This window comes from Balearica regulorum, chromosome 11 (assembly GCF_011004875.1).
Source record: "Balearica regulorum gibbericeps isolate bBalReg1 chromosome 11, bBalReg1.pri, whole genome shotgun sequence".
Lineage (NCBI taxonomy): Eukaryota > Metazoa > Chordata > Aves > Gruiformes > Gruidae > Balearica > Balearica regulorum.
This window is the reverse complement of record NC_046194.1, coordinates 7,397,088-7,412,059: the sequence shown is the minus strand read 5'-3', so window position 1 is coordinate 7,412,059 and position 14,972 is coordinate 7,397,088. Positions and strand designations below refer to the sequence as shown.

General features: G+C 61.8%; 1 protein-coding gene across 4 annotated transcripts; it reads left to right on the top strand.

Moving 5' to 3' along the window:
• Nucleotides 1–1,883: 1,883 nt before the first annotated feature.
• XKRX (XK related X-linked) lies at nt 1,884–14,266 on the top strand. Of its 4 annotated transcripts, XM_075763114.1 has the most exons (5): nt 1,953–2,085; nt 2,327–2,418; nt 8,778–9,139; nt 11,258–11,517; nt 13,098–14,266. In XM_075763114.1, exons 3-5 carry the CDS (start codon nt 8,841–8,843, stop codon nt 13,841–13,843), a joined length of 1,305 nt encoding a protein of 434 aa, XP_075619229.1. In that variant the 5' UTR covers nt 1,953–2,085; nt 2,327–2,418; nt 8,778–8,840; the 3' UTR covers nt 13,844–14,266. The 4 variants fall into 4 exon arrangements, 3 of the variants coding, with proteins under 3 accessions (XP_075619229.1, XP_075619228.1, XP_075619230.1); XM_075763113.1 differs by having other exon boundaries at nt 1,953–2,418; XM_075763115.1 differs by lacking the exon at nt 2,327–2,418 and having other exon boundaries at nt 1,955–2,085.
• The last annotated feature ends 706 nt before the right edge of the window (nt 14,267–14,972 follow it).

Below are 14,972 nucleotides of genomic sequence, written 5' to 3'. Positions count from 1 at the left end.
GTGCCCCGTCCCATGGCCCAGCACTGCTGCCTCCACCAGCCTGGTGCGCACAAGCCAAGCCTGGGGACAAACCCCAGCCCCCGGGCAATACCCCACAGGCACGGACCCCTGGCTGGACCCTGCCCCAGCAGCCCCTTCTTGCATTTCAGGAGCAGCACCAGCCTCTCACCCACTCGTCCTCGCCGCGCGGCCCCTTCTCACATCCCCTTTGCGTAGCAGCTGCTTAAATCTAATCTGGCTTTAAATTACTTACTCCTCGCAGCCTCCTTAATCCTGGCAGGTCGGCCCAGGCCGGTGGCCGCTGGGACATGGAGTGCAGCGGGGCTGCCCGCCACACTGGGTGGCACGGCACAGCACTGCATTACCCACCCGGCTGTGCCCGCACGGCGCTGGGCAGCCTCGCGCCTCCATCGCTGGCTTAAATGGCTTGTGGTGGGGACATCGCCTGACAGCCCACGTGGGGTTTCCAGCCGAATTAGTGTATCCTCTAACGAATGGTGTCCCTGGCTCCTTGCTGCCTAATCCCTGTGTGGATGTTTCTCTGTGGGGAGGCTCCGCTGCCCGCCCAGGGGTTCCCTCTGCGCTGGGCTGGGGGATATCTCTGCTCACTGCTTGTATTTCATGCCCTAATGAGGCACCCCCTGAGCAGCAGGTCCTGTGCTGCTCCAAATGGAAATACCAACCAGCCTAAGCAGGCCCCTGGCTGGGAGCAGGGAGGCAGTGGGGAACCTCGGACAGAAGGACAGGGAGCAGAGCCAAAAAAACCCTAACTCCTTGATCTGCAACCCCGATAAGATCTTGTTCCTCAGGTTTCCTGCTGCTTTCCCCAGCCGGGGCTGCCCTCCCTGGCACGCTGCCACTGTTGTGTGCTGAGAAGAGGCCGCGGGGATGTCTGAGCCACAGGACCTTTGGGTGGGAGGAGTGGGGTCCAGACGGATGAGGACATGAGACCCTCCAAAAGCCATGCTGAGGAGCAAGCAGGGATCCTGCTGGATCACATTGGTCCGTGCTAAACCACCCAGAGCCAGCAGCACTACCGCAACCAGCTGAGCCCCAGCCATGAGCCAAGGAGGCTGAGATGCTGCCAGGCATCCCACAGCACCCGGCATGCAAGCCCAGGCTGGGCACAGCCCCTCCCTCCAGCCCTGCATGCTGTGGGGAAGCTCGGTGCCCGTCCCTGGGCGAGGAAACTGCTCCAGAGCCAAGCTGCAGGCAGGGACCTACGTGTGGTTAATGATTGATGGAGGAAGTTTCCATATCGATATCAATGCCACATGCAACAATGTTTGGGTTGATTGTTCACCCCCACACCTCTGACGGTGGGGCACTGGCTGCACCCCCAGCTGCCTTAGCCTGGCCCAGGGACAGACCCCTGTCCCCAGCCCGATGGCCTTTCCCCGTTGCTCCCATGCCAGCAGCCTGCCAGGACCAGGCTTGCAGGCAGCAGGGGGCTAGGAAGCCTTTTGCAGAATTAGCCGTACCAGGGCTGAAATGACACGCTGGAAGTGTCAGCACCTGACTCTGTGCCTAGGGGTGGCACTGCCAGCCGATGGCACAGGAAGAGGCACGACCATGAGTGTTATACATAGGGAAGCACCATGTGGCAGGCAGCCCCGGAGGCAGCGCCACGGCCTCCCCGAGGGGCAGCGAGAGCTGGTCTCCCTCCGGCACCAATGAATTTCTAGAGATCTCTGAGCTGCTCTTAACACAAGTGTCCAAAATCCATGGCCAAATCGTCACTGGGGACCAGGAAACCCCCCAGGAGCCTGAGGGAGCTCCAGGTTCCCCCTCCAGATGCATACACACAGGGCTCAACAGCCGGGAAAACCTCAAAACCCACCCCAAATCTGGTGAAACCCACACTCGGCTCCGGCGAGGCGGTGCGAGGGCCAAGCCTGGATCAACAGGCGTTTCGCCGGGCCTGGGCTCAGGTTACAGCATGGGCAGCTGGCCTTGCGCCCACACAGGCGTCCGGCTGGCCGGGGTGCAGCCGGAGCCCCTCTGCCAGCGCCGCGGGGACCCCCCCGGGCAGTGCCAGCGGGGACCCGCAGCAGCCGTCCGGGTTTCCTTGGTGACTGTTGCCAGGTGAGAAACTCTAAGGCAGAATTTATTATCTTGGCGGATAACCGGAGATGTTCCTTGCCGGAGCCGTTACTGGACTGTGCCCTGGCACCGTGCTGGGCTGGACCCCCTAGTGCTGCCAGTGCCAGTGGGAGCCCCCGAGGGAGGGCTATGCCCGGGGTGCCAGGGCTGCTCGGCCCCTGGCATCGCTTCCCGGAAGGCGGCACATGTTTTGGGGCTATTTCTGCCCACTGGAGTGCTGCAGGTGAGAGAAGGAGGAGAAACCACAGCGACTGCAGAGAAGCACAGATGGACCGCGGGCTGGTGGGCTGCCCTGCCTTGGCTTCCCTAGACCCCGTGAGTACGTGCCCGAGCCAGCATCGGGCACACCAGGACCCCCCACCTGCGAACCCTGGGGTGAGGAGCAGAGCTGGGGGGACAGCAGTGGCAGGGCTGGGAGAGCTTGCACATGGGGAATGACGGCTTGCAAGGGAAAGCAGTGGGCAGTGCAGAGCTATAGGGGCTGCCCATAGCACCTACTGAGTGCCGTGAGCTGGGCTGGCACCGAAACTGAGGTGATGGCAAGGATCAAAAAGTCCCGGTGGAAATATTTACAAGCAAGCTGCCCTGTTTTGCTTGGGACTGCATCGTTCCTGCCCAAAAAAAGCATCCGCAGCAGGGTGAGGACATGCACGGGCTTTGGGGAGGGACTCATCTTTCTATTTAATGCATCAGACAACGGCAGTAGCACACTGAGGTGGTAGATATGCAAATAGCCACATCGTCCCTTTAAATCCCAGCACAGCTCTGGTGGCTAACGATAACCCCGGATCATACGAGCTCCTAAATCCCAAGAGCTAATTACAGGCGAACGCCCCGCGGTCAGGCTGGAAATGCAAGATAATTACAGCCTGTGCCATGGAGACCTGTTGGTGATGCATTGGGGCACCGGGGATGTTTGCTGGCAGGCTGGTGGGACGGCAGGGACTGCAGCCGGTTTACACTTTGTGCGGGTGCGGAGGCCATGGTGCAAACTGGCTGTGCTTCCCGCCAACATGCCAGCAACCATTTTGCAAGCTATTTTGGGCAAGGGAGGTTGTTTTTCTAGAGCACTCTTTACTCTCCCACCACTAGTATCGGGAGCTGCTTGCTTTTCACCCAATTTCTGGCTGGATGATTCCCAGCCAGAGCACACATGAATTCTTGGGAGAAGCTTGAATTTCAGTGCAAGCTCCTCTGCTGGGCTTTGCTCTGCTCCCTGCTGCACGGGGAAGCTGCCGGCTTTCTCCTGCGCTGTGCACGGAGCTCGGTGATGCCCTTGTGATGGCTACAAGCCTTCTCCAGGCTCCTACAGCGGTTTTGCTGAGAGCATTACCGTGCTCCTGCTGCTTTCCTGCAGGAAAGCATAGTGGAAAGGAGAGGGTAAACCATCCCTCCTGCCCGCCGGGATGCCCGGCCACCCGCAGTCAGTCGCAGCCTGGCTGGGTTAGCATGCTGCCAGGGCTGTATACTCTTACAGCAGGTGGGACCAGGGGAATCAGTTAATCAGAAGTAATTTTAACCCTTCCTACTCAGTTTAATGTTACAGCATCACCTGCTGCCTGAGCTGGGAGCGTAGCCAAAGAGGCATGACTTCAAAATGTGTAATTATTGCCAAGACCTATAAATGCACCTGAAGAAGTTAACTCCATTTTCTTGTTAAAGAATTTAAGCCATGAGGCAGCAGTGCCATGGCCCGTGCTGGAGCAGCGTGGCCGTGCCTGCTCTGCCCGCAGGCACCCCGGCTCTGGCAGCCCCGAGCCCGGCGGTGGGCTCAGCACAGGCCTCAGCCTGCAGCCGGGTTTGGAGGGACAATGTCCTCAGGGCAGAGACGGGTTTTGATCCCAGCAGGATAAGGGAGCGAAGCTGGACGAGGAAACAGAGCGGCAAAAGCAGAGTCACGTGATGAAGCAAATGGAAAAAATATCTGAGGTACTGAGAATGCAATGCAAAATCCAAACAGCTGAGGCTGTGAAAACCGGTGATTTGCAAAGCCATTTCCAAACTAAGGAAAAAGTCCCCAGCTCGCAGATTCCTGGGAACACCCCAGGTGCCAGCCCTGCCGGTCTGGGCAGCGCGGCTGTACTGAGGGGACACAGCCGTGTCCCCCGTTCCCTGCACGTCCAGCTGGGAAACACTTTGCGATTTGCACTTCATCCAGCGCACGGGGTCTTTTGGGGATCAACACGTCCCCGGTATCACCCCGTGCGGCACCAGCTGAATGTTTAATGCTCAGCACAGAGCGTGTTCTGGGGGGGGGGGGAGTTGATGTGAAAGGACATTGGAGGCGGGGGAGCACGGCCGGCCCCGCACCCCAGGCAGCTGCCTCCATCTCTGTGCGGGGCTATATTTGGGAAGCCGGCAGCACGCGCTTGGCATGTCCCAGCCAGTGCTCTGGGAGCGATGTCTGCTCCGGGTCCTAGTGCAGTGGCAGTGCCCAGGGAGGGGAGAGGGAGGAGAGAAGAGAGAAGAGAGAAGAGAGAGGAGAGAGGAGAGAGGAGGGGAGGGGAGGAGAGGAGAGGAGAGGAGAGGAGAGGAGAGGAGAGGAGAGGAGAGGAGAGGAGAGGAGAGGAGAGGAGAGGAGAGGAGAGGAGAGGAGAGAGGAGAGAGGAGAGAGGAGAGAGGAGAGAGGAGAGAGGGGAGAGGGGAGAGGAGAGAGGAGAGAGGGGAGAGGGGAGAGGGGAGAGGGGAGAGGGGAGAAGGGAGGGGAGGGGAGGAGAGGAGAGGAGAGGAGAGGAGAGGGGAGGGGAGGGGAGGAGAGGAGAGGAGAGGAGAGGAGAGGAGAGGAGAGGAGAGGAGAGGAGAGGAGAGGAGAGGAGAGGAGAGGAGAGGAGAGGAGAGGAGAGGAGAGGAGAGGAGAGGAGAGGAGAGAGAACTTGTGGGAGCGTGCCGGCAGCTCACCCCACCGGGGCTCTTTAAGGGTTCTGGCAAGGAGCTCCCTGTCATGTCCAAACGGCTTTTCTCTTCTCCTTTTACAGGAGCCGAGCCGCCAGGCAGGCATGTATAAAGCAGACATGGCTATTTTCGGAGAGCGAGCCGGTGAGGGAGCCTGCTCCCACCCCACGTACAGCCCAGGCTCACACACAAATGCCCTCACTCATCCGCAGGCGTGCAATGGGCTGGAAAAACTGCACAGCAAATCCCGCATTTCACACGGCGGGCAGCCACCACTGCCATGGCCCTGTGTTCAAAGTGCATTGTGTGAACGCTGGGATTAAGAAAACAATAAAGGCTGGGATGAAGAAAATAATGAAGCTAGGATGCTCTCCAGGACAGGGCAGGCAGTTGTGGGAACAGGAGAACTGACATCCACACATGGTGGCAGGACCCAAGCTGGTGCCTTGGGCATCCCCAGGTGGGGGGAGACTCCTGAATGCTGGTGCCTGCAATAAAGCACGGGACAGGGACTCAGGCAGCACCATGCCATCCTTGTGCAGGGAAAACAGTGTTTTGTCCTTCCCTCTGCTTTTCTCTTCTGCTCCTGGCAGTGAGGTCTGCAAAACTCCTGAGCTTCTAGGTGCTGCTGTTACACAAATAACCTGCCACCCATCTAAAAACCTTCACTTATGTGGCCCTAGAGAGACCAGCACAGTCCCCTTCTGTTAGGCATCTCCATGGCAGCTTTGCATTGCATTGGAGGTTGCTTCACCCGTCTGGACTGCAGCTCCACAGCCCAGGGGCTGTTCTGCTCCCAGGAGGGCTCAGAGCAGGGGCTGGCCAGCAGCTCCCCTCTCCGCTGGCCCAGGATCCAGCCACTGCACGTGGGAACACCTGGGTGGGATGTCCCCAGTGCTCAGACAGTCCCTCCCAGTTTGTCACAGCTCTGTGACGCAGTGTCACAGGGTGTCTGTGCAGCCCAAGCCGTGCTGGGTTTGCAAGCAGAGGTGGGGTGTTGAGCTGGCTGGTACAGGGAGTGGTGGAGGCATTGGGGCAGGATCGCTCACTGGTGCTATCTGTGACACAGATCGCTTTTATGGTCTGCTGTTTACAGCGCTGAGATGCGGACAGGTAGGGTTAGGCTTGAGGGGTGACTCACAGCATGAAACAGAAAAATAACCCGCTGCCTCTCTGTGCTGGGGTCAGAAAATGGGATAATAACTGGTGTGGGAAGCGCTGTGAGGCTTCATCCCTCCATTCACCTGATGGCTGCTGGGGCTGCTGGACGCGGGAATGGAATTCTTGACTGCTTAAAGAATTGCTCTTAAGTATTTCATCATGAAGCAGGGGAAGATGAAATTAAAAATAAAATGAGTCGGAGCCCAGGCATTGCTCAGCCGAGGGCTTGGTGACCTGCCAGACTCCTGGGGGATGCTTTTAATTTGGATAAGTGGAAGTTGCATAAATGGTATAAATTGCACGTTGCTCTTGCTGCTAATACGGAGGTGTGGGCGCAGTTGGCAGTGCCGCAAGATGCAATATCGCCAGCTGAGCGCTCAGCCAGGCTGCGTGCTGGGGCCGGCGCAGCTGTTGCCCGTGCACAGCTCCCACCCCGAGTATGCGCAGGAGGCACCTGGCTTCTTTGCTCGGATGCTGTTCCCTTCACCCTCTGCCCTGCTGTTTGGTTTGGTGGTTTTTTTTTTTTTGGAGAGGCTGTTTTCCAAAAACAGCTTGAAAAATATGTAACTATCATACCAGAGCTGAGTGGTCACACGTAGATCTCCCGTCCCGCCAGTCAGGCTAGTCCCTATGAACTCATGGTGTTTGTGGTTTCTCCAAGCAACTGCTCAGGGTTGGAAGGAAAAGCGCTGAGCAGCTGCAGACCAGGATTGCTTCTGTGTGGGAGCTACCGTCAGGGCAGACGTGGCCTCCAAGGTCTCTGGTAGTTTTATTCCCAGCTCTGCTGCTGGTAAGCTCAATAGTCCTGGTAAGGCCTCCAGCCCAGTAAAGTGGGGAAAAGTGGGGTTTGGGGGGGTGTCATGCTTTTGGCTTGTGTGGGGCCAGGCAAGCGATGGACACAATGTCCTCGCTGTTAATGTGGGCACTTCCTTGTGAGCTGGCCTGGCTGCCAAGGGATGAACACTGAGTGCCTTTTAAAAGTTACCTAAGACTTCCCGGTCTGCCTAAACCAGGGAAAATTGGCTGACCTCAAACACTCTTTGCCTTGTCCCATCTCTCCCAGGCAGCCGGCGTGTGCCCAGGCTGGACTGAGTAATCTGACAGGCAGCACGAGTCAGCTCTTGTGCATAGCTGCGCCGGCAGCTGCCTGCGCTCACACTGCTGCTTGTGGGGGACAGGCAGGCAGGGCTGGTGTTGGGCAGGGAGCCCCATGGCCATCGATGAGGGGAGCAGCCCGGCCAGCCTTGTGTTCCCACCGCTGTACTGGTGACCGAGGTGTGGAGCTCAGCTGCCTCCCTGGGCCTGGACCACGGGTGGGACAGACAGGAGGGGATGTGGGGCTGAGCAGCGGGCTCAGTGGTGGGAGGTTTGGCTCCGTCAGTGAGTGCCTATATCCCATCACCTTGAAGGTGGGTCCTTGAAGGCCGTGGGAAAAGCACCTTGTTGCTCAGCTGTAGGCCAAGGTGGTCTTCACTACCTCCTACCTGGAGGCAGGAGCATCCAGGGTGCAGGAGCCACATCTCCTTTAACATCCTACCCAAATCTTGAGGCCAGCCCTGCACACACACACCCCAGCTGCCCGCTGGGTCTCAATGAGTGTCCCTGCCACAGCTGGGCTTGGGAGGTACCAAAATGCTCCCTGCCTTGGCAACACCCTTCCTCCCACATGCTGCCCCACAAAGCACAGGGCTGTGGGCTGGTGGGCGCCCTGCCCCAGTCCCATGCATCCTTCCCCGGGGCTGGAGCTCAAGGTCAGCCCCCGGAGCTGGGGCGGTAGCGGGTGCAGGCAGCGGTCTGGCAGATGGCTGCTAAAAGCCACCGGCCTGGCTGTGGGCAGGGCTGGCACCCATGCTGGCATCCCCTCCTGCCCCATGGCAGGACCCCACTGACCCTGGGGAGGACTGACACCCTGGCGGGGGGAGCTCCCCATGTTGCTGCACCTTGGGATGCTTGTAGCTGCCAGGGCACAGTTGGGCCAGGACTTGGCAAGCAGGACCTAGGGAGGACCCCAGAGGCTTGAGGGCACACAGGGTGTAGCGTGGGGGCTGGCAGGGCTATGGCTGGGGGACTGGGGGGGGGGGTGTCCCTGGGTGGGTGCTGCAGGGGGGTCCTGGGCTGGCAGGGGGGTCCTGGAGTGTGGGTCCTGACCATGTTGAGAGTGCCCTGAGGCATGGGTTCCCGGCAGAGAGGGGAGTCCTGGGGTGGAGGATCCTGGGCAAAGATGGGGGTGTTGGGGCAGGGGTGCAGGTGGGGGTGTCCTGGGGCAGGGGGCTCCACGCCTGGTGGTGACCTGGGCACAGCCGCGAGGGAGTCCTGGGCCAGGGGGGTGGCGGGCACGGCGGGGATGCCCGGCCGGGAGACACCGGGATGGAGGGTCGGGGCCCGGCTGGGTGTCCCGCCCCCTGTACCTGTCGGTACGGGCCCGGAGCGCTGCCGGTGCGGCCCGGCCCCGCCCCGCCGGGGCACGCTTCGGCACTGCACGGCTCGGCACGGCTCGACTCGGCACTGAACGGCTCGGCGCAGCTCGGCGGGGCCGGGCCAGGGCTGCCCGTCGGGGCGCCGTGCGGCGGGGGCGCCCCGCCCCGCCCCGCCCCGCAGCGCGGCTCTTCTCTCCTCTGCAGCCCGGGATGGCGCCGCGGCGGGGCTGAGCGGCCGGGCCGGGCCGGGCCGGGGCCGGGGCCGGGATGGACGGCCCGAGCGGGGGCTGCCCGCCCGCCGCCACCGCCGCCCCGTCGCGGGCGAAGCTGCCGCTCGGCATCGTCTTCTCGACGGCGCTCTTCTGCGGGGAGGGGGCGGCGGCCGCCGTCCTCTGCCTCTCCTACGGCCACTCCGACGACCGGTTCTGGCTGGCGCTCACCGTCTTCTTCGTGCTCTGCCCCTCCGTCCTGGTGCAGCTCACCCTCATCTTCGTGCACCGCGACCTCAGCCGCGACCGCCCCCTCGTCCTGCTCATGCACCTGCTGCAGCTCGGGCCCATCATCAGGTGAGCGCGGCGGGGGACGCGGGGACCGCCGGCAGGTCCCGCGGGCAGCGGGGGCCGGGCGGGGCGGGGCGCTCCGGGCACCGGCTGTCTGCAGCCATCTGTCCGTGCAGCACGCTCCCGTGCGCCCGGAGCTGCTCCTGCCGGCTCCCCGTCCCCTTCCTCCCCGGGGGCACTGCCGCTCCCGGCCCGTGGGGGGCTGCTGCTCGGCCACCCCCTCCCCAGCGGTGCCGCGGTCCTGCCGGGGGGATGGCTGCCTGCTCTCCTGCCTGCTGGAGTCCTGCTCCGGCCAGGACTCTGCTCTCCCAGCCTGTTGTATCTCAGCTGTTAGTGAGGTTCTTCACACGGTCGCTTTCTGCAGTCGGCGTTGCCCTCTGCCTTTGGGGTTTGCTGTCTTCTTGCTTAGGCTGGGAGCACAGATGCAAGTCCCGGCTGGGGTGCTTGAGGGTGAATAGGAACTTGAGGGTGAATAGGAATAGTTCTGTCCTCCCAAAAAGGTGTCCAGGCCTGGGACAGGTGGGGGTTATGGGACACGGAGGAGAGGATCTGCGTGCAGGAGCAGGGCTGGCATGGGAGCTGGGGGGGCCACCGGACCCCACTGGGGAGAAGAGGGCGAGGGGGTGGATGTTGCACAAGCCAGAGAAGTGCTGATCTCTCACTCCTTGGGAATGCTGCAGTGCCTCCCCAGGCTGCCATCATCCCTGGCCAGTCCCGCTCGGCAAGAGTGCACAGGGCATGCAGCCAGTGGCGTGGCAGAGCTGCCATCCCCGTGGGGCTCCTTCCCTGAGGGCACACTGGCAGCCACACTTTGGGGCATGCCGTACCCACAGAGCTGCCAAAACACCACGGCCTGCACCACACTTCCTCCATCACCGGAAACAAGCAGGGTGCTGGGCATATCCTCGTCACCAGGGCTCATCTTCAGAGGCGGCCGGGGAGCCAGCCATTGGCAGGGCTGCGGTCCCGCCTCACCCCATGCTGGCTCATGGTGGAGTCACAGCTCTCACTGCACCAACCACAGCCATCCAAGATGGTTACGATGGTGCCACTTGCAAGAGCCAGCCAGAGCCGCTCGGAGGGGGCTGCTTCAGTTGGCTCCTTGGGCTGGAGATGGAGCCCAGCCTGCTGAGAAGGTCTGGCAGGGCACCGGGAGCCAGCTGGGACTGCCCTTGAAGCCAGGCCTTTTGGATAAAACCGTTTTCCCATTAGTTTGCAACGAGCCATGAGCGCTGGCCTGATCTGGCAAGAGACTTTATCTAAAAAACTCATTCCATTTGAGTCTGAAACAGCAACTTCTGCTGTTCTAATGAACACTCATAAATAATTACGTCCTGTTGGTCCCAGAGCCAGTTCGTCCCCGGGCGGGAGCCAAGCCTGTCAGATGGGTCCTCCACTGCTGATCGCCTCTGGCCCACACGTACCCACCTCGTGGCTGTGTGCCGAGGGGCTGGGGGTCCCGCTGGCCACTGGCCTTGCAGCGGGGAGCAGCGTGGGAGAAACTGGCCTCCCCTGCTCGCATGTGAGGGTGCCCCGCGGGGAAGGGGCTGCGGAAGCACTGTCTTATCTGCCCGTGTCACACCCAGCTTCACCCTGCGCTCTCCTTCCTGCCGTCCCCACCAAGAAGGAAGCGTAGAAGCCTTCTGCTCAAGAGGAGAGATCAAAGGCAGTACCAGAAAGTTTCTCTTTGCCTCCATTCAGAGGAAGAGATGTTGTTTTGTGCCAGTGGGGAAAGCAGAGCCTGAAGGCGATTAACCCCTTCCTGTAGCTCTAGCTCCCAGCAGAGCTACAGTTTCCGTACCCTGGATGCTGCACCTCTTGCAGCAGTTGTTGCACCCCTCGCTGGGGCAGTTGTTGTTCCCCGGCCCCTCACACTTCACCCTGAGTGCTGGAGCAGAGTAGCAGCTGCTGGGCATCCCCATGGTCCTGGTGTGACCCTGCCCTAGTCCTGACATCCCCGGGCCAGAGACCTGCAGCGCTGCTGAACAGTTGCCCAAATCAGTTGGGCTGTGCCCAGCAGAAGGGTCCGGCCAGCACTGGGCAAGGGGGGGCTGGAGGTGCTGGGAGCAGAGCCTTGGGGGGCAGTGGGGAGCTGGTGGGGTGATGGCTGCCATGTCCTCGCAGGTGCATGGAGGCTCTGGTTGTGTACTGCTGGTCGGGGAAGGAGGAGGAGCCCTACGTCACCATAACCCGCAAGCGGCGGCTGCGGAAAGGCTATGAGGTGGAGATGGAGCAGGAGGTGGGCCACTCGGTGCGCCGGCTGGCCACGCACCGCAATGCCTTCAAGCGCATGGCGGTCATCCAGGCCTTCCTGGGCTCCACACCGCAGCTCACCCTCCAGCTCTACATCAGCGTCCTAGAGAAGTACGTCCCTGCCGCCCGAGGTAAGGGTCCCTGGCACGTGGGCTCCCCCGGGGCCGTGCAGGCGGGACCCCACCAGTGCACAGTGGCAGCTCCTTAGCCGTTTGTGCCCCTGTAGCATCTGAACGAACCTCTGGGGGGGTTGCTTGGGGGCACGGCTGCCACCGGACTCCCCCAAACGTGGAGCGTAACTCGCAGAGGTTGGGTACTTGTCTGTCCCCTGGTTTGCTTTTCCCATGCCCAGCGCTCTGCTTTCCAGCTTGGAGTTAGGCTGGGCAGAGTGGGAAGAGCTGGCTGTGACCAAGGCGCCAGGCTCTGCTCCCCGCCACAGGGCTTGCAGACGTCTGCCCCACGGAGCTGTGCCAAACACCCAGTGCCCTGTCCCGTAAAGATGCCGTGCCCTTGCCCCGGGCTGCTCTGGTCTGCATCAGTTATTGGGTTTTTTTAGGCTAGCTATGGGCTCTGGCTTCCCCACGCTCCCTCCGTTGGATCTATTTCTGTGCCTTCCCTGACAGCCGGAGCGCCCAGCCCAGTGCTCCCCACTCCCAGGCTCCCTTGCCTGCTCCCGGGGTGTTTATGTGCTCAGGGGCTGTATTTGCTGGAGCAAGATTTTAACTCTCGCTTCGGCATGCTACTGAGCCGGCTGTGCAGGAGTGCTCTTGCACCTTTCCGACAGTAGCACTGGGTGAAGGAGCTGCCCTCACCAACCCTCTCCCAGCTGTGCTGGGAGCCCAGGCCTTGCCCTCTGTGCCCAGGGCAGGCGCATGGAAAAGGGAACACAGGAGATGCCCCATAGAAACTCCCTGCGTGACCGTGGCCCCTGCGAGGGTGTTTTGGGGAGCAGGAACAGCAGAGGCAGGAGGATGAGCCCGGCGCTCCTCCAGCAGCAGATGTGGGAAGCAAATCCTGGTTGACACATTTCGAGTGATTCCCTCGCAGCTTGGGTGTCTCAGCCCAGCCCCATAGCTCGCAGCCACCGCCACTGATACGGTGCAACTGGGACCAGCCGCACGCTTCCCTTTTTCTCCATCACGGTTTTCCTGGCTGCGCTGAAAGTGAGCAGCTGCCGGTGTTCCCTACGAAAGACCTTGGCTGTGCAGCCCCCGGACAAGGGTGGCTCTTGAGATGCTCCCGGGGTGAATGGTGGGCTATGGTGGTATGGCTCTTGGCCCAGATGAAGGCAGAGGGACGCTTGCAGCACAGACCGTGCCCCGGTCCCCCTATGCAGCATTTCTTGCACGGAGCAGGGGCGTTGGTGCCTGGTGCAAGCACAGGAACAGCCCCAGTTTGGCAAAGGCTTCTGGTTTATTGATGTAGGGAGACAATGAGGGAGCAGAACCTCCTGCTGCCTGCAGTGCTCCCCCACAGCCACCCCATCGCGGGGTCTGTCACCACCAGCCACAGGCTGTCCCAGCAGTGCTCACACCGAGCCTCCTGCTGCAAGCCGTGGTGCTTGGCATCCTGCACTTCGCACCCAGGGTTGGCACCCCACGCTTTGCACCCGGGGTTGGCACCCCACGCTTTGTATGTAGGGCAGCAGAGAGGCTGGGCACGCAGCCTGGTGCCCAGCACTGCCTGACTCCCCTGCCCTCTCCCTCTGCAGCTGTCCTCATGGGCATCTGCCTGGTGTCGGTCACCTATGGAGCGCTCGTCTGCAATGTCCTGGCCATCCAGGTCAAGTACGATGACTACAAGGTCCAGCTGCGGCCCCTGGCCTTCCTCTGCATTGTGCTGTGGCGCAGCCTGGAGATCTCCACCCGCGTGGCCGTCCTTGTGCTCTTCAGCACTGTCTTCAAGCACTGGATCATCCCCATCGCCCTGGCCAACCTCCTGGTGGTCTTCTTCTTGCCCTGGGTGCAGTTCTGGCGGAGCGGCACCAGCCTGCCCAACAACATCGAGAAGAACTTCAGTCGGGTGGGCACAGTGGTGGTGCTCTGTGCCTTCACCCTCCTCTACGCCAGCATCAACATGTTCTGCTGGTCAGCCGTGCAGCTCAATCTGGCCGACCGGGACCTCATTGACAAGTCACAGAACTGGGGCCGCCTGGCCGTGTACTACGTGGCCCGGCTGGCAGAGAACACAGCCCTGGTCATCCTCTGGTACTTCTTCAAGACAGATGTCTACGAGAACATCTGCACCCCGCTGCTGGTGGTGCAGCTGCTCCTCGGCTACTGCCTGGGCATCTACTTCATGCTCCTCTTCTTCCAGTACCTGCATCCCTGCCGCCAGCTCTTCCAGCACAACGTCGCTGACTTCCTGCACTGTGTCTGCTGCCGCCGGCACCCGCTGGGGACCCCTCTGCATCTTGAGGTGCCCCACGAGCCCGGTGTGAGGCACAGCATTGTCTGAGGCACAGCCAGCACCTGGCTTCTCCAGCCAGCTATGGACATGGGGACGGGCAGTGCCAGGCTGTGCCGGCAGCCGGAGGAGGCTCATGGCACAAGCCGTGCCAGAGGCAGGCGCTGCCGGGCCCTGCAAGCAGCACCAGGTCTCAGTGCATCCCTGCGGTGCCAGGGGGACAGGAGCATGCCCGCCTGTCCAGGACCGCGCGCATGGACACGAAGGACTTATGGGGTGCCCAAATCACCTGCCGCCGCAAGCCAGCTGCCATGTGGTGTGCAGCCCCTGGGGTCACCTGCCCACTGTGGTACCTACGGTGACCTCAGGGCCACGGGTACCGGCAGGACTGTTTTAAGCAGTAAAGAAACATCGCTGTGGCTGCATGTCCGGGTACTGACGGGCAGCCGGTGACTCACGCGGAGGGTGGAGACCATCCCGTTGGGGCTGGCAGGGGTGCGCACACCCGCTGCCCACGTAGCCCTCGCACTCGTGGGCTGCACCAGCGGGAAGTGGGGATGGGGGGGAGCCCCGCGATGGAGCCAGTAAGATGCAGGAGCATGGCGGAACAGGGGCCGGACCCATCCTGTGCCTCCGCCAGCATGGCCCTGGCTGCGGGCCAGGAGCAACCCTGCACGCCAGCAAGGAGCAATCCTGCCCAACCTGTTCCTCCAGGCAGGAGGCCCCAGTGCCGGCTGCTGTTCTCAGCAGGAACCGTGGGTGCTGCAGCGCGGGGCATCGCCGAGCTCTGGAGCCTACAACGGAGGGCAGGCAGGAGAGCAAGGGTGGCTGGCGCAGCGATGGTGATGCTGATGGGACACAGGGGTCCTCACCCCAAACCAGGAGAGTGACCACCCCCAGAGCTCAGTTTGGAGGGTGCTGGGTGCCAGGCTGAGGGTGCTCAGCACCCCTGGGGAGTCCATGGAGGTGCAGCACTGCTGGCACAGTCTTTATTCACCTGCCCTGGGGTGGATCCCCCGGCCGGATCCTGGCACCCGTGCAGTGCTGTGCCCCCAGGACGCTTCACCTCCCTTGGTGGTTTCCTTGTAAAACAGGAGCAGTGGGGGCTGCCGAGGGCAGCCGGGGAGGGTCATGTCTGCCGAGCCAGGCACAGGATGGACCCTCCGCCGCCTCCTCCCAT